The sequence below is a fragment of the Papio anubis genome, chromosome 10 (assembly GCF_008728515.1).
Source record: "Papio anubis isolate 15944 chromosome 10, Panubis1.0, whole genome shotgun sequence".
Taxonomy (NCBI): Eukaryota; Metazoa; Chordata; class Mammalia; order Primates; family Cercopithecidae; genus Papio; species Papio anubis.
This window is the reverse complement of record NC_044985.1, coordinates 87,303,105-87,327,163: the sequence shown is the minus strand read 5'-3', so window position 1 is coordinate 87,327,163 and position 24,059 is coordinate 87,303,105. Positions and strand designations below refer to the sequence as shown.

Here is a 24,059-nt window from a genome sequence, read left to right as displayed (position 1 = left end):
TAAATTAAAATCAGTTCCCTTAAAATTTTGGATTCCTGAGCCTTGCATAATAGATTGTTCAGTGAGACTGAAGGATGAGTATAGTTATCGCAAGGCTATAAATTAGAAAAACAGAGAGGTTCTTTAGTTCATTTTAAAGACATCATGGCCTTCTATCAGACATCCTCTGTAGTTGTGTAGGCAGGGATGTGTCCTGGCTGTAGGCACCATTTCAATATGCGAGAGGCCACTCCATCATTGAGGAACCAGTGGCACCCTGGGCTTGACTATTTTATTTTTATTAATAATTGTTTTTATTTATTTAATTTTTTGGTGGGGGGTGCTTTTGGTCTGAGTCACTTATACAGGTACATTCATGAATGAGAATAAATGGACATTTTTCCTTTTATTCCTTCATTTGCATATGTGGTTCACTAACTGGGCTCCCTCAGAAGGCCTTAGTAGCACCATGTGGGGCTGAAGCCCTTTCCTTCAGAAATGAACATTTGAGAATTGGTTCTAACGATCTAAATTCTCAAGAAACACTGAATTTAACTCCCTTATTAGAGACCCAAACTTTTAAGCAATAATTCTCTCTCCCTTCCCCCATTTAATCAATTTGGATGGAGCTAGTACTCTAAAAAATGTACTAGAGAAGTTGGTTTACACAATTCAGATGGCCAAAGAAAAACCCCTTTGCCTTACCAAATTACTAACGGTGAGCTCCGTGTGCATTTTAAGTTATAGAACCTAGTTATGTGTAAGGCCAAGGAAAACAAAATCACAGACCCAAAATGTTCTGTGATTAAGCAGCAAAGTCCACCATTGCACAGAGTTTCAGAAGAGTAGGAACCCTGCTGTCAGCAGTCATGATTTAAGGCTTGATCACTCTGTGTTTCTTCTCCTGTTACCTCAGTCTCAGGTGCCAGATGAGAAGGCCAGCACAGCTAAGGCCTGCGCCCCTGAAGCAGCCAAGACAGGGTCAAGTTAAGGTCAGGGGTTGTTCTCTGGAAACACATTAACCTCGGTGACACCTGTAACCCAATCTCACAGACTAATACTTTCTTTTTGTGTAATTTTAAAAGAAACATGTGAGTGTCCTGCTGGCCATTAGAATTCAGCCCTATAATGAGCCTTCTAGTTCACTAACCCATGCATTCTTGATGTCATTCATAATTGAAAACAAATGGTTTATCTTGGATCCTCCAAGTTGGTTCAAAGAGCCTAAAAGATGTGTGTAAAGTTTTTAAAACAAGGGTCCTCCCTTTCCTCTTTTCAAAGTACTACCTGAACCACCATCGTGCATGATTAGCTCCATGAAATCAACTACCAGATGTGACCATTTCAGCTACCCAGATGGGTTGGTTGCTGGCAAATGCTAGCTTCCATTTCTTGATACATTTTCTTTATTCTAGCCTTTCAGAGCTTCCTCTTAATTTCTTCTGGCTTTTTCTGTATGATATTTTTACAGTCTTTTGCTGTAATGTTTACAAAGCATTTCTTTATGTATTTTCCAGTAAAACAAATGTAAAGAATGTCCCCCCTTTACCTGCATTGCTGGACTTCTGTGCATGTTGGATGCAAGTGTCTCACACGAACACGAGTGTGTGTGTCAAGCTTATTCATTCCCGTGTGACTGTGCACGCCTGCTCAACATTCTCATACTCTCCTGTGTCAGCTTACTAGCATCAAAAAGCCATCCTCATTCCACCAGGAAGCCCTCCTAAACCCAGTTATAGCATCTGCTTGATGTGGATGCAGTCATGGACTGAAAGGTGAACTGGAGCCATCACATCTCCCCTTGCAAGTCCAGTGCTCAGAGGACCGCCACATAGGGTTCCATTTAGGGCAGGCTGTGTCAAAGTCAAACAGCCAAGGTCAGAAGTCATGCATCCTGTCACCATTCAAACAGCTTTTGCAACCGGACATTTTTCCTAGATTGTTAGGTGGTCTAGCTATTTTACTGTGGGGTAAAACAAGTTTTCTGTTTCCTTCTTGCCCGCAGAATCAGATTTTAGCCTTCCTGACGTTGTCCATCTTTATGATCACCACCAACTTCTGCATCCTCTTCATGCATGTCCCAGACTCCCTGCTTTTTAGTTTTACACAATCAAAGCTTACCTCTGTAACTGTTTTGTTTGTTGTGTTTTTCTCTCCCACTCCCTTTTTATACTCCTTTTAGGCCAGAATGGAGTCTATGAATCGGCCCTACACTTCACTTGTGCCCCCTTTATCCCCGCAACCTAAGATAGTCACCCCCTACACTGCTTCACAGCCTTCACCACCTCTACCTCCTCCGCCACCCCCACCTCCTCCTCCCCCACCTCCTCCACCACCCCCTCCTCCCCCGCTGCCGAGCCAATCCGCACCTTCTGCAGGCTCAGCAGCCCCAATGTTCGTCAAGTACAGCACAATAACACGGCTACAGAATGCGTCTCAGCATTCAGGGGCCCTGTTTAAACCGCCAACACCCCCAGTGATGCAGCCACAGTCAGTGAAGCCTCAGATCCTGGTACCCCCCAATGGAGTTGTTCCACCACCCCCTCCCCCTCCTCCACCCCCAACCCCAGGCTCTGCCATGGCCCAGCTAAAGCCTGCACCGTGTACCCCATCCCTTCCACAGTTCAGTGCCCCGCCTCCTCCACTGAAGATCCATCAAGTTCAGCATATTACTCAGGTGGCTCCCCCAGCACCCACCCCACCTCCTCCTATCCCTGCACCCCTCCCTCCTCAAGCCCCCCCAAAACCTCTTGTGACCATACCCCCACCAACCAGCACCAAGACTGTGGCACCTGTTGTGACACAAGCTGCACCACCCACACCTACTCCTCCAGTACCCCCAGCAAAAAAGCAGCCAGCTTTCCCTGTTTCTTACATTCCACCCTCTCCCCCTACCCCTCCTGTTCCAGTACCCCCACCAACATTACCCAAGCAACAGAGCTTCTGTGCAAAACCCCCTCCCTCTCCACTGTCACCGGTGCCCTCAGTCGTGAAGCAGATAGCCAGCCAGTTTCCACCCCCTCCAACTCCCCCCGCCATGGAATCTCAGCCCTTAAAGCCTGTCCCAGCAAATGTAGCTCCACAGTCCCCTCCTGCAGTAAAAGCAAAGCCCAAGTGGCAGCCCAGCTCCATCCCAGTCCCTTCTCCGGACTTCCCCCCTCCCCCTCCTGAAAGCAGCCTGGTGTTTCCTCCTCCACCCCCATCACCTGTCCCAGCCCCACCACCACCACCTCCACCCACAGCTTCTCCTACCCCTGACAAAAGTGGATCTCCAGGCAAAAAGACCAGTAAGACATCCAGCCCTGGGGGAAAGAAACCACCCCCAACCCCACAGCGCAACTCCAGCATTAAATCCAGCAGCGGTGCAGAGCACCCCGAGCCCAAGAGACCCTCGGTGGACAGTCTAGTCAGCAAGTTTACACCGCCAGCAGAATCAGGGTCTCCCAGCAAGGAGACCCTGCCACCTCCTGCAGCACCCCCCAAGCCTGGAAAACTCAATCTTTCTGGAGTCAACCTTCCTGGAGTTCTCCAGCAAGGGTGTGTGTCAGCAAAAGCCCCTGTTCTGAGTGGGCGTGGAAAGGACTCCATGGTGGAATTTCCTTCTCCTCCATCTGATTCTGATTTTCCACCCCCTCCACCTGAAACAGAGCTTCCTCTGCCCCCCATTGAGATTCCAGCAGTATTCTCGGGAAACGCCTCTCCAAAAGTGGCAGTCGTTAATCCTCAACCACAACCATGGTCTAAAATGTCAGTGAAGAAGGCCCCTCCACCCACACGACCCAAACGGAATGACAGCACCCGCCTCACTCAAGCAGAGATTTCTGAGCAGCCAACAATGGCCACAGTTGTGCCACAAGTGCCCACCTCTCCCAAATCCAGCCTTAGTGTCCAGCCTGGATTCCTGGCTGACCTCAACAGGACACTGCAACGAAAGTCCATCACTCGGCATGGCTCGCTCTCCTCCTCCCGCATGTCCAGAGCAGAACCAACAGCCACCATGGATGATATGGCATTGCCTCCACCACCCCCTGAACTGCTGTCTGATCAACAGAAGGCTGGTTACGGAGGCAGTCATATATCAGGCTATGCAACATTGCGGAGAGGACCCCCTCCTGCTCCCCCAAAGAGAGACCAGAACACCAAGCTCTCCAGAGACTGGTAGCCACCATAGGACTTTATTTTCATGATATTTGTAATCACTTCTACAATCAGCTCACCTGATCATCTGTGAATTCAGGTGTTCAGAGCCTCCTGGTATGATGTTATTCAGGTAGTGTCCAGCTATATGTGTATGCGTGTGTGTACACACAGCTATACGGTGTATGTGTGTATATATGTATACATATATGTATGTGTATGTGTATATAGAGAGAGAGCTGAGAGTTATTCTATTTATTCCTTTTCTCTCCTAATCTGAAAATGGGTGTTCTGTATTTTGGGTGGAAGAGGCATAGAAGGGGATGTGTGTTGTCTCTTAAGATTTCTATATCATGTGGATTGGACCAAAAACTTCTAATCACTTATTTAGAAGGTATTTGTAAGTGTCTGTCCATGTGTAGCCTATTCGTGCATGTTGTGTATTATATAACTAAGAAATAGATGTAGAATGTGCTATTTCTGGTTGAGAAAAATCACCAGAATGTGTGGTATATCTATAAGGCTTTTGTGTTTGTTTTTCCCCCAGTTGGCTGAAGTTAGAATTGCTTGACTGACACTTCATTGCTATACATAAAGGGGCACTTTAAATCAGGAAAATCTCTCAGCTTCATAGAACGGGTAACTAGTGCAGGATGGGGAAATGTTCACAGACATCTCTGTATGTGGTTATGCATAAAGTAAATACATGGTGTAACTAACTCAGCCGTTCTAGCTGCAGTACTGCTGCAGTGATCCACATTTGGGATGTGCTGACAGGTAAGCTCTTTGCCTACAATACATGGATAATTAGTGCTGTAATTCTGGAGAGTTCCTTTTTAGTACTGTTTTATGAAGCTTTATCAACTTGGCTTCATGATCCTCACTTTGATTGATTTTAAGAGGATGGACAACACAGTTATCTCTGTAATGTTCTGTCCCAGTATGTCTTTGGGTCACCAGTTACCTTCTTAAAATATGTGCTTTAAGGTAGATGTTATCACGTATCTGTAGACAATTGGTATATGAAATATACATATCCTGTGCCCCAATATGGTGCATCAGTATGAAAAACAAAATCACTTTCTAAAATGCAGTTTTTGAGCATTGCTCTATAGGAAGGGAAGGGTGATGAGAGAACAAAACTGGCCCCTGTGCAAGTGTCATTAATCCGGTTGTATATGGGTTATAATAGGTAATACAAAAAACTCATTAAGTATGGCACTACCATGGAGAGGGAAGACAATATCATTTATAGCTACTGGGGCCACCAGGACCCTTGCTGACTGCATCCTGGTTGTGATTAGTTCAGGTTACCAGGTGTTCTGATGGAGTGGGACGTCCAAGTCCAGTAACTGACATTACGTATTATGCATGTGCAGTCTGGTATAACATGGAGTCACTGCTCTAATGACACACTATATACTTCTATATGCTTTTTTTTCTGTGAATTTTCCTTGGTTCATGAGAGAAATATGTACTGTCTCATCAACTTATGATAAATTGGACCATTAGGAATGAAACACAATCTTAGAGTGGCTCCCAAACGAGAATAAAAATGGGCCATCCCACCTCTTATAAAGGGAGCACATCTTGTAATCAAAGTCTGTGCCTATTGTTAATGATTACCAATGCAAACTGCAGAAATCAGTTGACATTGTCCCACAAGGAAAAAATGCCAGTAAAGTGGGGGAAGAGACGGTCAATAATTCTAGAATGAGCAAAAGTGCTTAATTAGTACAGTATACTCAAGGTCTCGCAAAACCCACACTCCACGAAAACCGCATCATAAACAGAATGAGCGGCACCTCTCCACTGCTGCATCTCCAGAATACTGTTGAGCACGTTCATGTGGTTATGGAGCAGTAAGAATATACACCGTTAATTTTTAGGCATTTCAAATTGTTCACCAAGTTTTATGTTTGATGTTTATGAAGTGAGCTTTAACACATCTGCATCGTTAATTTAAGCATGCACAGAAATTTGGGTAATGTTTGAGTAGATTGCCAAGCTCCACTGTGATTCATGAATGAGTTTCTCATAGTCTGCTACCTGAAGTTTTATACTTTGAGGGTCACCCATATTTGTGGGTTAGAGTTAAGAATATGAATCCAATTATCAGAGTATTCATCCCTGGGGTTTTGAGTTTTATTGTGGTGATTTTCTTATGAGAAAGTAGGCAACTTCAATTTTCCTTGAGGGGGAAAAAACATAACCCCCTAACCTTTTTTCACCCATGACTTGAGCCCTGAAACAACAGCCTTTGTGTTTTCAGTGCAGGATTTCTTGGAATTTCTTGCTTGTATCAATCCTGATGATAGCCATCCTGAACAGATGCTTCTGGTGTGTGTTCCTGGAAGAGCAGACATCCTTTTGAACACTAATGATGCCAGGAAGAGGGTAAGGCTAGAGGAGGAGACTGTCATTTTAACCCCAATCCAGTGGCTTGTCTCCCAACAGGCCATTTCCCTTGACATTCCTTCACAGACAGAAATGGCTGTTAAAAATGTTTTAACCTCATGTATGAACTGAATTTAAAAAACCAGTAAAGTGATACTTTATACTTCTGATGTTCTACTGCCTAGTGGGTTTTCTTTAATTTGGATTTTTGTCAGGATGTAGCTTTTCCTCAACTGTATTTCTGTAGCTCTTTTTCTCTGGAGTATTCATGGAAAGCATCTACTGCCGGATGACACTAGTACTGTGCCTTCTTTCATTGCCCTCGGCTCTGCAGCTCTCACCCAGCTTGGCTGCTTCAAGTCTGTGCAGTTGACTTGACTGTACTGAAAAGTGAACAGCATGAATTAACTCATCCTGCTGCCGAGGGCAGTGCAAACAGGTGCTTATTACAGGTAGTGACTTGCTTAATTAGTGACACTCTTAATTTCTACTATAGATAATTTCAAAATAGAATCACTCTATGCTTAAAGTTTTGGCACCAATGCTGTAGGACAGCATAATCTATTCTCAGTAAAATAACTTCAGGTTTATTAGATATTCTGTATTGGATTTTACCAGCTTGACTTTGACTGCTCAAATACCTTCTTTTTTTTTTTTTTTTTTTTTTCTTCCCCCACTCCACCCGCTTTAGATGCTATAAATTTCTTGGGAAGAGTCACTGTTCTTAAGGTTTTTACAGATACCCACCTTAGTTGTAAATTGGATTAATTTCTGGGACTTTTTAAATGAAAAAGAATGTGGAATCTTTAGTTACAGAAGACTATTTTTATCAGAAAATTTCAAACAAAGTAGACATGGTGTTTCATAGTCCTGTAAAATCGAGGTGCTCCCACCACCAAAGGCACACCCTGCAAAGGGCTGTGAACTATCTTGGTGAACTCTCTTGGGTCCCCTTCCCATGTATGTTTTCTTGTCACTGAAAACAATGCTGAGTTTCTCAAGAAAATTTAAATTGGGGGGATCATAATAATTCCAACCAAGTGACAACTCTGAGGTCAAGGTTATTAGGAGCTGTACATCTAATTCAAGCTTTATTTGCTGCTATTCTGGGAGAATACAACTACTAATAAACTTGTATCAAGGAAATCCATAAAGTTATAAATTAGCCTGAAAAATATTTCAGGTAATGGTGTGGATTGGCCTGCTATGACTATCAGCCACCGACAGAACTCTGTCACCTTTGTTCCTCAGCTAAAAGTAATTTTGTTATAAACACAAAAGCGATTTTAAACAGATAAAAAACCCATTCCTATTTTTGTACATTACTAAAAGTTTTTCATATACCTACAGAGCTAACTAATTATAACTGATTTAATCCCACTCAAGTTTAGACCAATTAAACCCATATGATCCTGTATGGTTATCGGTGTGATGACTTGATTTTCATAAAATAGGTATAATTGGGTCATACACTTGATGAGAGGGTGACTGTTTCTAGGGGGAAAAAGCCCTTTAGATTGCAAGTACCTTTTGGCACTTTGATTTTTTTTAATATACACTTTACATTTGTATAAATTATGCAGGGTACTCCTAACCCTATAGGAATATATGACCTCTCACAAAGTTGAGATTTGATCCAAAGAGAAATGCAAGTATAAAAGAATTAGAAACTATTATCTCTTAAGGTTTTTTTTTTGTTTTTTTTGTTTGTTTGTTTTGGTAGAGACGGGGGTCTCACTGTGTTGCCCAGGCTGGTGTCAAACTCCTGGCCACAAGTGATCTTCCTGCCTCAGCCTCCCAAAGTGCTGGGATTATAGGCATTCCTTTTAAAATTCAAAGAGAACATTTCTACACCTTTATCCCTCAAACAAAACAAGTGCTCAGTTCTTACCGTGCCCTTGCAAGGTCTATATGTAAAAGAAATCTGAAATTTAGCTGTAGAATAAAACTTGCTAAATAAAAAGGAAAAACATACTTGGTAAGTGCCGTAAAATTTCTCCAGTTGGTTTTCTCTTTGCTTGTTGAAATAATAAACCATTTTAAAGAGAAAATACTTGCTGTAAACCCCCAGTGCCTTCAACTCTTTTGGCAGAATATTTTTAAAGAAATCCAGCAAGCAAACTTTGAGGTGCTAATGAAAGTAAAGGAAGGTGGTATTTCTAGTTTTGGCAGAAATGGAAAGTGTCTCACAAGAGACATCACTACCCACATGGGGTCTGGCTGCTTTCTACCAAAGACATTTAGAAAAGTGAATTGAGTCAGGGTGATGGTGAACACTATATATTTTATAGATGGTTAAGTTGGGAAGTGATTGTGTTTATCATGGCGGCTACTAATACCAAGCTCATGATTGCTGAAGCCTCAGCATCTTAGGCAGTAAGACTTGTCTGCAGCACTAAACGGGGGGAAACCCTTATATTTTGCGAACTGTCCATTCATTAAATTTATTGTAACCTAATACCAAAAACAGCCATTTTTCATATTTCTCCACCTCCATTTTTTTTTTCGCTACTTGTAAATAATCCCTCCTAGAAAATAAGCATTAACTGGAATGTTTCAAATGATTTTGCTTCATTTTACTATCAGCCACTAGTGAACTCTTACAGAGATGTATGTACATTTGAGATAAAATTAGCTTGTGCTAAGTGTTGTAAAAACCTTGTTTACTGTTGAAGGAGAATTGCACATTATATTTAACTGGGATTGCTCCTCCCTCAGTTCTTTAAAAAACAGTCAAGGCTCACACCAACTTCTAGGCTGTGGGAGCTTTGCCATAAGTAGATACAATGTAGAAATATACTTTTTTAAAGCATGAAAAAGACAAGGAACTTCATTATAATGTACCAGGTAGAGGACATTATTATTCAAAGGATTATGCACAGCTCAGTGAAGATGAAGTTACAGTTTTTCTTGCAGCTTTGTTATTACTTTCTTCTGCATAAATGTATGCTCATTTCATTATGTGCCTTGCTCCGATTGTGCAAAGCTATATATATATAGATATATATATGAGAGAGATATATTCAGTACTACTGAGGAGGTTTTTGTTCTGCTGGATTAAGTTATTTTCCAAGTTACTCTTGCCAGTTATGTCAGTAAACTATTGTAATGGCTTAGCACACTAGTCGTACAGTCAGTGTAAATGTTTTTCAGTTACATGTTTTCACTATGTCAGCTTATCAAATCCTTAATAAAAAAAATCATAGATTTCATTTAAACATGGGGACTTTGAGTGTTTGTGGATCGGCACCATTAAGAACCTGGTTTTGCATTTTGTATCAGGGTACCCAGAACATAGGCCATACACAGAAGAAATTAAGTGTGGTAAATAAATTAGTTTGATATGTTCAGTTTGTTAACTTTTAAGAGTATTTTATACCAACTAGGGAAATTTGGCCATTAAATACACTGGTGATTAAGTGACAACAGCTTTTAAAGATTTTTCTTCTTTAAACAAAGAACTAGGTACAAACTAATACAAAAAGGAATGCCTTTTGTTTCAAATCTTTGGAGTCACAATTGCGTGTTGGACTGCCGTGTGAAGGTATGTGTAAATGTGTAATGTGTTTGCAATCACTTTATTATGTACCAAACTAGGGCAAAAAACGTGGAAGCCTTCTCCTTTCGTTCACCGTCTGTCAATCAATCAATCAATCAATCAATCATACGTGGTTGTGGAAACTGCATCTGTACTTACGCCTTCAGAAACAGCAGCGTACACAGGCTGACAGGAAAACAGAACGCATTGCATATGCCCCTTAATTGGCATATGCCCCAAATCCAACCAAATGTGTAATTCCGAAGTAACCCAAAAAGAGCCAAGCAATAGGGTCATTAACAAAAGACTGGATACTATCATCTTTGAGACAAGACTGCTCTAACGCCTACAATCCTATTCACAAATACGAGAAACCCATAAATGTTTTAGCTGGGTATTTCAGTTTTCTACATTATTCTTCACCTTACCTAATGATACCAAAATAATAAAGGTACAGAGGAAATAAGATGGGCTTGAAAAGTGAGAAAAGCTGAAACATTATTTTGGGTATTGTGGAGACAAACTATTGCTACCCTCAGATACATCATTAGAAAATTCTTTTATAATCTAGGCTCTTACAGCAACAAAGCACAGGCTAGCTACTGGTTTGTCTTTTAGATTCACTTCTGACCAGTCTGCAATAATTTTTAGTCAACACCTATCTTCGGTGTTTAAAAAAAAAAAAAAAAAACTGTACATTAACAATTAAATTTGGAGGAAAGTGGTAAGAAAACCCCAGGTTCGAGTGGAGCAAAAACAGGGTTAGAAAGTTCTTAATTAGAACAGCTGTCTTGAGGGAAGAAACTTGAGATCGAATTTAAAGCTGAACATTTTAAATATTTGAAAATTTAAAAAGACTTCAGTAATAAAAAGCAGCTCCCTGGTTTACAGCAACAGGAAAGTCAGATTATCCCTAACACGTAAACTCAGATACCACCTTAGAAAAAGAGGTTATTTATACAAATAAGTTAACAAGACACCTGAATATACTTTGTGGGATTTTATTTAGGTCAAGTTCTTAGTACACGGCAACAATTCCAAATACAATTAAAAAATTAAAAAGTGATGTTCCTCCGCTCATCTGGAGGTGTTTAATGGCACACAAGGAACATTACTGGCAACAGACTGCTCCCTCAAGTTCCCCTGGATGGTTTTTACTCAACTCATAATACCACCAACTCTCCCTCTGGAAGCTAAAAGTACAACTGGCCAGATCACAAATTGTTTACATTCTGTTTTGTAAGCCATTTTAAGAAATATGGTGCATGGACACAAAATATGATAAAAACTGCTTTTCCATAGAACTCTTAACTTGCAAAAGAGGTTTCATTTTATTGTGAAAATAAGCTTTTTTTGTTGGTTTTTTTTTTGTTGGGGTTTTTTTTTTGTTTTTTTTTTTTTTTTTTACAAAAAAACCTTGATATTCAGCAAGGATCATTTATACACAGCTAGGCCCTGTCGTTTTGTAATTTTTTTTTTTTAGACTTACGAGATTCTCAATAAAACAGGAACAAAGGTCAGCACAAAGTAAACTTAAAGGTAATGAGCTCGATGCCTCCATTTAATCACTTTTATAAGGCTCTCTCCAATAAGGCTGCTGTGCCGTGCTCCTGCCAGTGTTGAATTAATATGACATTTTTACTGCACACACCTTATGGGAAAAGTGTTTACACTGAGTGTAGTTTTAGGAGGGATAAATGAAGAGTATTTCCACGAATTAAGGTTGTGCTTAGTACACGCCTTTACACAACTCTGATGGTATTTACCAAAACATGGCATGTCTTTTCAAGTATATTCCTGAAAACATCAAATAGAACTCTTAACTTTTAAAGAAAAATATAGCACATTTAGTTAAGACAGTTGTGGTGCAGTGGGAAACAGTACTGAGCACTGAGTGAGAATTCTTAACTAGCTGTTCCTATGAAGAAGAAAACTCACCTCATCAGTCTAATGAGACAACCAGAAATTTAAAAATCTCATCTAGCTCAAATTCAGTGATTCTAGATCATATGGGGGAAACTGTCACCTTAACACCAATCAGGAGTTCCTGGCCAAAAAGACCAGAAGTGAACAGATCCCATTCTTTTCAAAGGCTTGCCAGTCACCTGCGAATTCCTCCAAACATACCTTTTTCAAAGGCAAAGGTGACCTTCAGGACATGTCATGCTCTCTCCACAAAGGAGAAAAGAAAAGGTAGTAAAAGATAAAAACAGTTCCTAATGCAGAAATGTCACCTACTAAAAGAAAATGAACATAAGATAAAAGCAAACTACCATCATTTTGATGCCTCCCTCCCAAAGAAAAATCTTTAGTTATCTTTATCTTCAACATAAACTGCCAAGGAGCGCAGATACAGTCCAGACATCATGGTAAAGATGCATAAAATATTCTCTAGCCGGATAATAAACACCAGCAGTAGGAAAAAGGGGATGAAAATGTCTCACACCCAGTAACATTTAGGAACATAGCTAAATTAGCAGGCCATTGTCAACTCTAAAATGGGAACAGCAGGCGCCTCTGAGGGAGATTGAAAAGAAGTAGCTAAATGATGGAAAATATTAAACAAGATAGTTTAGAAGATTCATATTTATTCCAAACGGCAGGCTGAATCAGATTTTGACACGTTGGCACTATTTCTGTTTCTGATTTACTGCCTTGGCCATAAGGTCAAAGGCAACAAAGTGTATTTTCATTAATATCCCCATGGACTTTCGAGTATTAATATGACAAAATAAAAAGACAACTTTTTTTTTTTTTTTTTTAAGGGGATTGGACACACAAACTTCAGGAGGGAAGATTCCCCTCTCCCATTAGATTCCCTCTATCCTGATAAAATGGTTGCTTTATTGGTCAGATTTTAGACTTGGATTGTATATTAATAGTACACAGCATGTAAGATTTTCTGCATTCATTTGAAATTCCTAATACCATCTTTTAATTTATTAAAAAAAGAGGGAAACTTACAATAAAACAAAAACTACTACCCTCACAGACGATTAATAGCATGCAATCTATGAAATACTACATACATCAAAAGTCTCCAATTACTGTGCACCTGGCCCATCACACAGTATCCTTCCAAGACAATCTATAGAATTCAAAACTGTACAAAAATTTTAAAATATGCAGAAAACCCAAAAGGTATTGTTTGTAAAACAAAGATCACACACACATTAGTACTAAATAGGGAAAAAAAATCAGCAGACCCATGGACTCCCCCTGCTCCCAACCGCAGGTCTTCAGTATAAAGGACTTCGTCAGTGTCTTCCGCACTCCCCCCATCCAGCAGGGGTCCAACAGACCAGCTGCATTCCTGCTGACTGCCACCAACTCTGTTTTCTGCATAGTTGTCTTCTCTGCTTCTGTAGTGGTGAGCTGTGGGAACTTTTTTTTTTTTTTTTGGATGGAGTCTCGCTCTGTCACCAGGCTGGAGTGCAGTGGCACAATCATGGCTCACTGCAACCTCTGTCTCCCGGGTTCAAGCGATTCTCCTACCTCAGCCACCTGGGACTACAGGTGTGCACCACCACACCCAGCTAATTTTTGTATTTTTAGTAGAGACAGAGTTTCCCCATGTTGGCTAGGATGGTCTCGATTTATTGACCTCATGATCCACCTGCCTCAGCCTCCCAAAGTGCTAGGATTACAGGCGTGAGCCACCACGCCCAGCCTGTGGGAACTATTTGTTGGATTTCAAAACACCCTCTGCCTCATTAATCCACTAAGCTTTCTCAGCAAAAAGCTGTTTAAATAAATAATGGGAACATCTAATTTCAAAACAGTTTTTCTAATTATAGACCAGTACACTAAGAAGAGCTTAACTTATCTAAGTATAGTCTAGTTTGGGTCCAAAATGGAGCTAAGGGCTCCGAGGACATTCAGGGCCATTACACTGCAGGAAAACAAGGAATAAGGGATGTAGAAATGACCTAAGAAAAGCATGAAGTGGAATGTATACTGGAGGCAAGTTAATGAAAGCTAATAAATACAAAGTGCTGGGAAAAATCTAAAAGCAAAATAGCTATTTTAACTTGCAATGCGTTAAAAACTTTAAAACCAAAAAGTCTTGATAAGGAGAGTCTTAGCGGGGTCTCAGTTAAAGGCTGATGATTTTTTATGCTCAGATAACATTTATAAGTGGAATATTAACTTCTGCCTCCTACACTATCTGAATTTCCTCACACACTACACTTGTTCATTTTTTAATCAAGTTACTCTTTCTGAATTTGTTCAAGACCTCATTTGAAATATATCCAGCTATTGCTTTTCCCCTTTCACCTAGCACAGGGCAGTTACCTGGCAAAGCTCTATTCTGGCCAAGTCACTGGGACTGAGTAGAACCCATGTCACGAGCTCTGGACCTGAACAGGAGCTGGCCCACCGTCACAGAGACCACCTACAGAGACAAGCCCTCCTGGATTTTTTTCAATATTTCTTATACTGACTACAGTAGTGGTTAAAGCCATGTGCCCTATAGACTCCATTGAATTTGAAGCTGTATTTATTGTACAGATGGGGGAAATGTATTTTACTCTGTCAAAGTTATATTAATTTTTAGCAATGTGATTAGATACGTATTTCGGCCTATTAATCTTACTCATTATATTCCTAGTCTGAGATGGGTTTGAATTCCGACTAACAGCAGCTACTTAAGAGTCCAATCATACAAAATCAGGAGAGAATTACCTTTTCTACAGCTAAGCGAGTCAATGATACAGCAGCAACTAATACTGGCCATTAATAACATCCAGAGAGCACATTAGCAAACCTTTTACTCCCAGTGACTGTCAAGAGACTTGAAAATAACTACTATTCTCTTCCAAAGTAGAATAGCGTTTTTCTAAATAGTGAAAGAAATGATAGTCAGTTGGTCTGAACTCCAAGATCATACTCCTCAAAACAACACCGAAGGCAGGGGTTCAGGATGCCTGCTAAGAGCATTTCCACAGTTCAAGTCTCTTCAGAACCTGAGGGACCTTCATGTCTAGCTTCACATACCCATCTCCACACATGAACCAGAATACCACACTTCACATCTGGGTACACTGGCCATTAGCAACAATACAGTCTCATGCAGCAGCACATTAAAATCAAACGGGTGGCAATCATTCACTACCCTCAGAGTGTTGGGAGACTTTCACATTTCATCATCCTTATAATCCACAAACTGAGAAACATGAAGGGATGCAAGTGAGTTCAGCATTCACTCATTTGGTGCACTCTAGTGCTGAGAGAATGCAGAATTTACAGTGTTACAGAGGAAAAAGCCATCTGAAATAATTGTAAAAATGGTTAAGTGTGGTATTTAAATATTGGTTCCCTCCTCTTCATGCAAGTGGAAGAAAAGGAGGAGCTAGGGTACCCACTGGGCCATGAGGTTAACCCCTTAGCACAGGCAATGAAGAACATCCAATGCCACAAATTCTGCAGGAGGAGAAATCCCAAGGGTATACAGTATTCCTGAGAAAGATCCCAGATTTTTCTGAATCAGTCTTAATCTGATTTTGTTTTGGCTACACAGTTATGTTGTTATACCTTTGACATATACAAAAATGGTTATTTTATTTCGATCCAGACAGCTCAGCATTGTACAAATGATGGCAGAAAGATCCGTTTGTTCAGACTCAGCTTGCTTTTTTTGTTTTTAATACTGGGGGATAAACCAAAAGAAAGTGTAATTTTTATCATTTGTATCCTTCATTCTACTTTACTGGAGTGGAATCCCCAGGGCCTTCAGATAATCTGGGAAGACCTGACTATTTCTGTGAGGCAAGCACAGCCCTGCCGAGCTTTACTCAGAATAATGCATGATAGACTCAACGTAATTCCCAGGAAAAAGCCCAGTCACTCCATTCATAACTCCCTCATACCAACCATCGTCATTCTTCTTGATGACATAAATAATGGCTCCTTCCTGAAAGGACAGCTCATCTTCCTTGTCTTTTGTATAGTCATAAATTGCCACAACTAGGAGGGAAGAAAACAAAATAGGATGTGAAAGACAGTAATATTCCTAGAAAGACAGAACCAAACCGATTAATATCTATCCTTTCCCAAATCCTGCAGCACTCAAACATGGTGACTTTCTAAACACCAACCAAAATGTACATATTTTTTTTCTAAGTAATACCCAGTCATATACATTGAAATTCCATTTTCTAGGGATGTTAGGCTCTAAATTGAGTACAAATGGGGGAAAAGCACATTTAATTGAATGTGCTTTTGATTACCTTTCAAGAGCCTACAGGGAAGTACCTCAATGAAGAGGTACACAATCTTAGAATCAAGAAAGATGGCTGTTTCTTCATTTGAGTTTGTGTTGAGATACCATATTTTGTTTTGTTTTGTTTTAAAAAAGCTTTTCTTTACCTTAGAAGTATACTAGGGCAATGAGATACACTATGAGACGCAAGTGAGAAACCAGACAGACCAATGGAGCAGCAGATTTCTGTCTCCTCTATCACTCTCTCTGGAGCCTATGTCTCTTCACTAAGTAGAATGGTGGTTGAATTAAATGTCTGAGTTGAGTTAAACATATGAATGATGGGAGTCCACTACATATATTCTTTCAAACCATATGCTGCATTATGTCACCAATTTAATATAACCATAACAACAGTCTAAGAGTGCCAAGAAAATCAGATACCTATAAGCTCTCCTGTGATTTTCACTGCTTAAATCACTTGGTAACTTGGCTCTTTCGGCCATTATCTCAGTGGTTATTTCAACTGTTATCTTATTTCAACCAGATAATCTCTGGTTCCCAAGTATTGTATCAACTTCAACAGTTTAGTTATATTGGGCTGCCCTGTAACTTGCTCAAATCCACTTGAAGAGTTATCCTTTGCTCCAACCTCTTCATCTCCTGTACCTTTTTTATACCACTCAATGAAATCTCCACCTATCCATTGTTCCCAGACAAATACACCGTCTTTGTTAGTTTCTCATGCAACCTTGTGCCTCACATAAATAAATGAGAAACAAATTATAACAGGGACTTCTGATATAATGTAATGTGCCCTAAAGAAAATTCATTTCTGGCCTGTTTTAATAAAAATTAAATAGCTTCCTTAAATTGTGAATATTTTCCATTGTAGTGATATTGTAGGAACACCAGAATTTTTTTTTTTTTTTTGAGACAGTCTCACTCTTAACGCCTAGGCTGGAGTGCAGTGGTGCGATCTTGGCTCCCTGCAACCTCCGCATCCCAGGTTCAAGCCATTCTCCTGCCTCAGCCTCCCAAGTAGCTGGGACTACAGGTGCCCACCACCATGCCCAGCTAACTTTTTTTTTTTTTTTAGCAGAGACAGAGTTTTGCCATGTTGGCCAAGCTGGTCTTGAACTCCTGACCTCAGGTGATCCACTTGCCTCGGCCTCCCAAAGTGCTGGGATTACAGGCGTGAGCCACCTGCACCCGGCCAGAAAATACTTTAGAGGATCCTTGCTATGAAGAGATCAGTGTGCATTTCTCAATATATAACCAAATGCCTGAACACAATCAAATGTAGTTAAATGGCATACAAGTTTAAATATAATACGGAAAAACCCCAGAAAATACAATTTAGAATATTTAGCATTTCTAGTCAACCTAATATTTTCTAGTGTTTTTTTTTAAGGAAAGACAACATTTCTGATGCTTAAAGAAATGCAAATCCAGCCAGGCGTGGTGGCTCACAACTGTAATCCCAGTACTTCAGGAGGCTGAGGCGGGTGGATCACGAGGTCAGGAGATCGAGACCATCCTGGCTAACACGGTGAAACCCTGTCTCTACTAAAAACACAAAAAAATTAGCTGGGCGTGTTGGCGGGCACCTGTAATCCCAGCTACTCGGGAGGCTGGGGCTGGAGAATGGTGTGAACCCGGGAGGCGGAGCTTGCAGTGAGCCCAGATCATGCCACTGCACTCCAGCCTGGGCGACAGAGCAAGACTCCATCTCAAAAAAAAAAAAAAAAAAAAAAAAGAAAGAAATGCAAACCCTTGGCTGGGCACGGTGGCTCATGCCTGTAATCGCAACACTTTAGGAGGCCAAGGCAGGAGGATTGCTCAGAAGTTCGAGACCAGCCTGGCCAACATGGTGAAACCCGTCTCTACTAAAAATACAAAAATTAGCCGAGCGTGGTGGTGGGCGCCTGTAATCTCAGCTACTCGGGAGGCTGAGGCAGGAGAATTGCTTGAGTGAGCTGAGATCACACCACTTCCCTCCAGCCTTGGTGACAGAGCGAGGCACTTGTCTCAAAAAAGAAAAATAAGAGAAAGAAAAAGACATGCAAACCCATGAAAAGTAACGCAGAACAGAATATGAAGCCTGTTGTAACAGATGCTTTGAAGTGGAAAGTTAGTAAGCTCTAGGTACATTCATTTTCTTCTTTAAAATGTAGAAATTGCCAGCCTGAGCAACATGCCAAAACCCCATCTCTACAAAAAAAAAAAAAAAAAAAAATACAAAAAAAAAAAAAATTAGCCTGGCATGGTAGCACGTGCCTGTGGTCCCAGCTACTTGGGAGAATCACCTGAGCTCAGCAAAGTTGAGGCCGAAATAAGCCGTGATTGTCCCACTGCACTCTAGCCTGGGTAACAGAGTGAGACTCTGTCTCAAAACAAATCAAAAGTAGAAACTGGATTAGACAGAATTTACACTAAACCTGATTCCAGAGACTCTGTTTATAGTGGTATAAAGCTGAGAGTTTTAACAACTGTTCAGTTTTTTCTTTTGCCAAAATTAGTATTCACTATTTTAAAATTAACTTTTTCAAAAATCAGAAATATGCTAAGAATATTCATTTTCTGGCTGGGCACTGTGGCTCACACCTATAATCCCAGAACTTTGGGAGGCCGAGGCAGGAGAATCACTTGAGGCCAATAAGTTCAAGACTAGCCTGGGAAACATAGCAAAACCCGGTCTCTAAAAAAAATAAAAACAATAAATTAGCCAGGCATGGTGATACACGTCTGTGGTCCCAGCTACTTGGGAGGCTGAGGCGGGAGGACTGCTTGAGCCCAGGAGGTTGAGGTTGCAGTGAGCAGTGAACATACCACTGCACTCCAGCCCAGGTGACACAACAAGACCCTGTCTCTAAAAAACATAAGTAATGTTTAAACGAATATTCATTTTCACTCCAGGGAAAGATATATACCAGTAGTTTACTTCATCTAATTCTTTACCGTAAAGCTATTCATCAAAAAGGAAAATGCACTTGATTGAGTGCAACAAACTTTTATCAAAGTAACTTCAGAGCGGTGTAATAAAGTATCTTCTCTGTTTTCACCAATATTCAAAATGCTGATGTTGAGAAATGTAAAATCTGTCTAGATTTTATTTAGTCTGGAAAATTGGTTTTGGCAATAGTGAAGAAAGTCATTTTTTGCAATTATGCATGTATATCATATGTAGTGTCAAAATCACATGGGGAACTGATAAATCACATGTAAGAAAAAACTTAAAATGCTAAACATCTGGTTTTTGTGCAGTTATGATTGAAACAGAAAAGGACTTACATTGTTTTACTAAATGTTTCTGCTAAAGTAAAAATACATTCTACATTTCAAAGTACATTGTTCATATTTAGCATTTCAATTGAAGACATTCTAGAATATTTTATGAAGGTCTGTAAAACTGAACAAAACTTCTTAAATGTTTCTCTTTTTAATTTTAATCCTATAATTTTATACGAAGTATGCTGCAGAGTTAAAGATAAGCAAAGAATAATGGTACCATACCATTAGAAAAGGACCCAGACTGGGCCGGGCATGGTGCCTCATGCCTCCAGCACTTTGGGAGGCCGAGGCAGGCGGATCACAAGGTCAGGCTCGAGACCAGCCTGGCCAATATGGTGAAACCCCACCTCTACTAAAAATGCAAAAATTATCAGGCGTGGTGGCAGGCGCCTGTAGTCCCAGCTACTCAGGAGGCTGAGGCAGGAGAATGGCGTGAACCCGGGAGGCGGAGCTTGCAGTGAGCGGAGATCGCACCACTGCACTCCAGCCGGGGCCACAGAGCAAGACTCTGTCTCAAAAAAAAAAAAAAAGACCCAGATTATCTTCTCTCTTCTAAAATAAGTAAATTGAAACAAATAGGAGCGATCTAAACATAAAACTCTCTACACTATAAACTCCTGGAGGTAAGGGCCTATCACTTACTCATCTCTGTGTATCCCTAGTATCCAACACAAGGCCTAGCTTTTTGGATACTTCTAAATACATCTACATATTATTCAGTTACACAGTCAGTAATAAATGTAACTTAAATACATATTGGGGAAAAAATTAAGGTGTTACTAAAATAACAATGTAAAACAAAAAGGTCCAAAAGGAGTATGTTACATAGAAGTGACTGATCTGAACTAAAAAGACTGACCACACCAAATATTGTAGCAATTAAGTACCCAAAACTAGCAAGCCACTGGAAAAATCAAATGCTAGTAAGATTATCCACTTCAATATATCCTTTGTATTAAATTACATATTGTGAGTTGACACCACTGTATTTATATGGAAATGAAAAGTTCATCCTAAGCCAGCAAAACATTTAACATACTTTGGAATTTATGTTATAAGCTGCCCTGAGGTAGAGCAAAGTTAACCTGGACACTATCAGTGAAGAGTTGGTTAAAACACTTAACAATGTATTCTAGGAAATGTTTTAGAACCCACTGGAGATGCTGTTTCTATGAAAATAATGCTACTTAACTAATACAGCCATATTCCTTCTGTCCCTACCACTCTAATGAAACTATTCACTTGGAAAAAAAAAAACTGGCCTTCTACTTTTGAGCCTCTTCCCAGTTCTTTGCCTAATGTTCCTGTAGTGTTTGGCAATGATGATCTCCTCCGCCTGCTTCTTGACATTTTCCTCCATGGCTTCCATGACAGTGTCTTCTCCCAGTTCTCTGATTACTACGCTTATGTGGAGCCAATTACACTGCTTAAGTGGAACTAGGAATCATCTTTGCCTTCCCCCTACTCACCTTTCCCCACATCCCCAAGTCCTGTTAATTCCACCTTCTAAATCTCCCAAATACCAACACTTATCTCCATCATCATGGTCACTGCCCTAGTTAGTGCACCCATCTTTAAAATTGATTACATTTATCACTCAGGGTACCTGAAGATTTTCTAAGCAGTATGGATAGCAGATAGTTTTACAGAGACTCTCAAGATTTTTTTTCTTTTTATTGAGACAGGGTATTACTGTTGCCAAGGCAGTGGTACAATCACAGCTCACTGCAGCCTTCAAACTCCTGGGCTCAGGTGATGCTCCCACCTCAGCCTCCGGAGTAGCTGGAACTACAGGCATGCACCACCATGTCTGGCTAAGTTTTCTATTTTTTTGTAGAGACGGGGGTATCGCCATGTTGCCCAGGCTGGTCTTGAACTCCTGGTCTCAAGCAATCCACCGGCCTCAGCCTCTTAAAGTGCTGGGATTACAGGTGTGAGCCGCCACATGCACCTGGCTCTCTTTCTAGATTTTTTTTTTTTTTTTTTTTTTTGAGACAGAGTCTCACTCTGTTGCCAGGCTGGAGTGCAGTGGCCAGTGATCTCAGCTCACTGCAAGCTCCGCCTCCTGGGTTCAAGTGATTCTCCTGCCTCAGCCTCCCGAGTAGCTGGGACTACAGGCATGCACCGCCACACCCAGCTAATTTTTGTACTTGTGGTACAGGCGGCGTTTCACCATGTTGGCAGGATGGTCTCGATCTCTTGACCTGGTAATCTGCCCGCCTTGGCCTCCCAAAGTGCTGGGATTACAGGTGTAAACCACCATGCCCGGCCTCTTTCTAGATTTTCTCATCTTAAGTACTGCTTTCTAAAATTGATCTGCTTGAGATCATATCTTCAGTCAAGCAGTCATAAAAGTTTTTACATCTTTTTTGTCCTTCTACTTAAAAAAAGTACCGTGGTGCACTGTCTTAAAGTACAAAACACTGGGTGGCAAAGGGACCATTCAAAATAATGGTGTTCATATTAAAAGAATTACTCCACCAAGTAACTCAATCCATTTGCAAATCAGGTGGCTCTTATTCCTTTGCTTTTAACAAAATTTTAAGAAAAGACCTTGATGATACATCATCAAACATGATTTTTGAAGATAGGTTATTTGATTTTTGGCAAATAACTTTGAAAAGTGGAGTAACAATGCCACTTGAAACATCCTTCTGTTTGCATCTGCTTATTTATGTGAACAATGTTTTCAGCACCACTACCTCGGTTGAGGCCCTTATCCCTTGCTTCAAAGTTTATCCAAAATGGTCTTTACAACTCCTACTTTTCCCCTCCAATGCACTCTACACTATTATCAGGTATCTCAAAAAAAATTACATAAGTAGATGAGATATTATCATTAACCTTTATAAAAATTCTTCCTAATTTCCCTCTACTACCAGATTTTTTTTAATCCAACACCTTGGCATTGTCATTTTTAGCAACCCACCACCTAATTACAGTTTATTCCCTTTGCATGCTCATATCACCCTTTCTCCCTACAACCCACCCCTACCCTCATGCACTGGACACTGCTCTGCCCCAAACAGCCATGCCCTCTCACTCAGGTGATTCCCTCAGCTTGGAAGGCCCTTCCTTTTTTCTCTCTTCTCCGCCTGAGAAACTCCTATTCATCATTCAAGGCACTACAAATGCCATGTTCTCTGAGAAGCTTTCTAGAAATCCCCCAGAAATAATTAATGGCACTATTCATTTCTTAACAATCATTAATAGAGCATCCATGATGCCTTTTAGAGGTACGAAGATAAACCAGATAAGGGACTGTCACAGTCTTGTGAAGACAGAAATGTTATCTGACAATTCCTATATATCATTTATACTTCTAGCTAAAAGTTGTATCACTGAGCCAGAAGAACAAAAGAATAGATGGTTTATAAAAGTTGAGATACAAAATGGGTGTAAAAAAGAAGTTTTCCAGGGGGGACTTAATGCTCATAAACTACAAAGCCAAGACTCAATCCTAGGTCTGCCAGATGCCAGAGCTCAAGTTTAGGACAATGGTTAAGAGTTTGGGGTCTAGAGTTATAACACCCAGTCAAATCCCAATTCTAACACTTAACTATTATAGTTTACTTTCTTCTCCTACAAGTCTCTCAGATTTTTACATGTCCACAGAAGCGTTGTTTTTTAAAAGCAAACCTTTCATTGTACTTTTCTCATAAGGAATAACCTAAGCTGGTTTTTCAGAGCTGCAAAACTGTCATCACTTTGCCTAGAGCTAGGGAATTTGTAAAATGTGTCAATGCCCCGGGCCACACCCTAGTGTAGTAACTTGGGCATGATTTTCTCCCCTTAAAATTGCTTTTAAGGTGTAATTCAGACAAAAACACAACCACTTAGATGTAGAGTTGGATGAGTTTTGACAAATGTATATACAACTGTATAACCAACACCACAATCATCATATAGATGATGCAATCACAAGTTAACCACAGTTGTTTTTGTTTGCTTGTCACAAAGGATACAAAAAGTGGAACTTATTTGGTGTTCACGTTTTGAAAGACTTGAGCATACCAGAAATAAGCCAAACTTTGAAAACATCTTAGGGAAATGTGTTCAGCCATATTCGTTCAAACTTTTAAAGAGTTAGTTGGACAGAATACGTCCATCATGTCAAAGTTTCCCCTATGCCCTGATATAGTCAACTTCCTTCACCCACCAGCAATGGTGCCTGGAAACCATTGATCTAATTTCTTTTAGATGGAATCAAAGTATGGGTCTTTTGTGTCTTCTTTCGTTAGCATAACACTTTTAAGATCCATCCATATTGCTGCCTATACAAGTAGTTTGTTCCTTTTTGCTGCTAAATAGTTTTCTATTAATTGGATGGATATTCCAGAATTATTCAGTCACCAGCTGAAAGACATGTGGGTTGTTTCCAGGTATCGGCTACTATAAACAAAGCAGCTATGAACATCTGAGTTCCAGTGTTTGTGTCAACATATGTCTCCATACCTCTTAAGTAAATACACAGGAAGGGACTGCCAGATCAGATGGTCTAATATGTCTAAC

At 40.4% G+C, this 24,059-nt stretch overlaps 2 protein-coding genes across 27 annotated transcripts in view; one reads left to right on the top strand and one right to left on the bottom strand.

Annotated features, from left to right (window-relative positions):
• RAPH1 (Ras association (RalGDS/AF-6) and pleckstrin homology domains 1) overlaps positions 1-9,731 on the top strand; it is a 107,864-nt gene extending 98,133 nt beyond the window's left edge. For 5 of the 8 annotated variants that reach the window (XM_009182837.4, XM_021923899.2, XM_021923898.2 and 2 more), the window contains one exon: positions 2,162-9,731. In XM_009182837.4, the coding sequence (XP_009181101.1) occupies positions 2,162-4,141 (1,980 nt within the window). In that variant the 3' untranslated portion in view covers positions 4,142-9,731. Of the gene's footprint in view, positions 1-895 lie in introns of all 8 variants that reach the window. The other 3 variants (XM_017946815.3, XM_021923900.2, XM_031651472.1) reach the window with 2 other exon arrangements.
• The window catches only part of ABI2 (abl interactor 2), a 116,185-nt gene continuing 98,365 nt past the window's right edge, over positions 6,240-24,059 (bottom strand). For 14 of the 19 annotated variants that reach the window (XM_017946816.3, XM_017946820.3, XM_017946826.3 and 11 more), the window contains 2 exons: positions 15,926-16,018; positions 6,240-6,896 (listed from right to left, as the gene is read on the bottom strand). In XM_017946816.3, coding sequence (XP_017802305.1) covers positions 6,793-6,896; positions 15,926-16,018 — 197 coding nt within the window. In that variant the 3' untranslated portion in view covers positions 6,240-6,792. Of the gene's footprint in view, positions 6,897-11,036; positions 16,019-24,059 lie in introns of those variants that run through there. The other 5 variants (XM_003907836.5, XM_031651474.1, XM_031651473.1 and 2 more) reach the window with 1 other exon arrangement.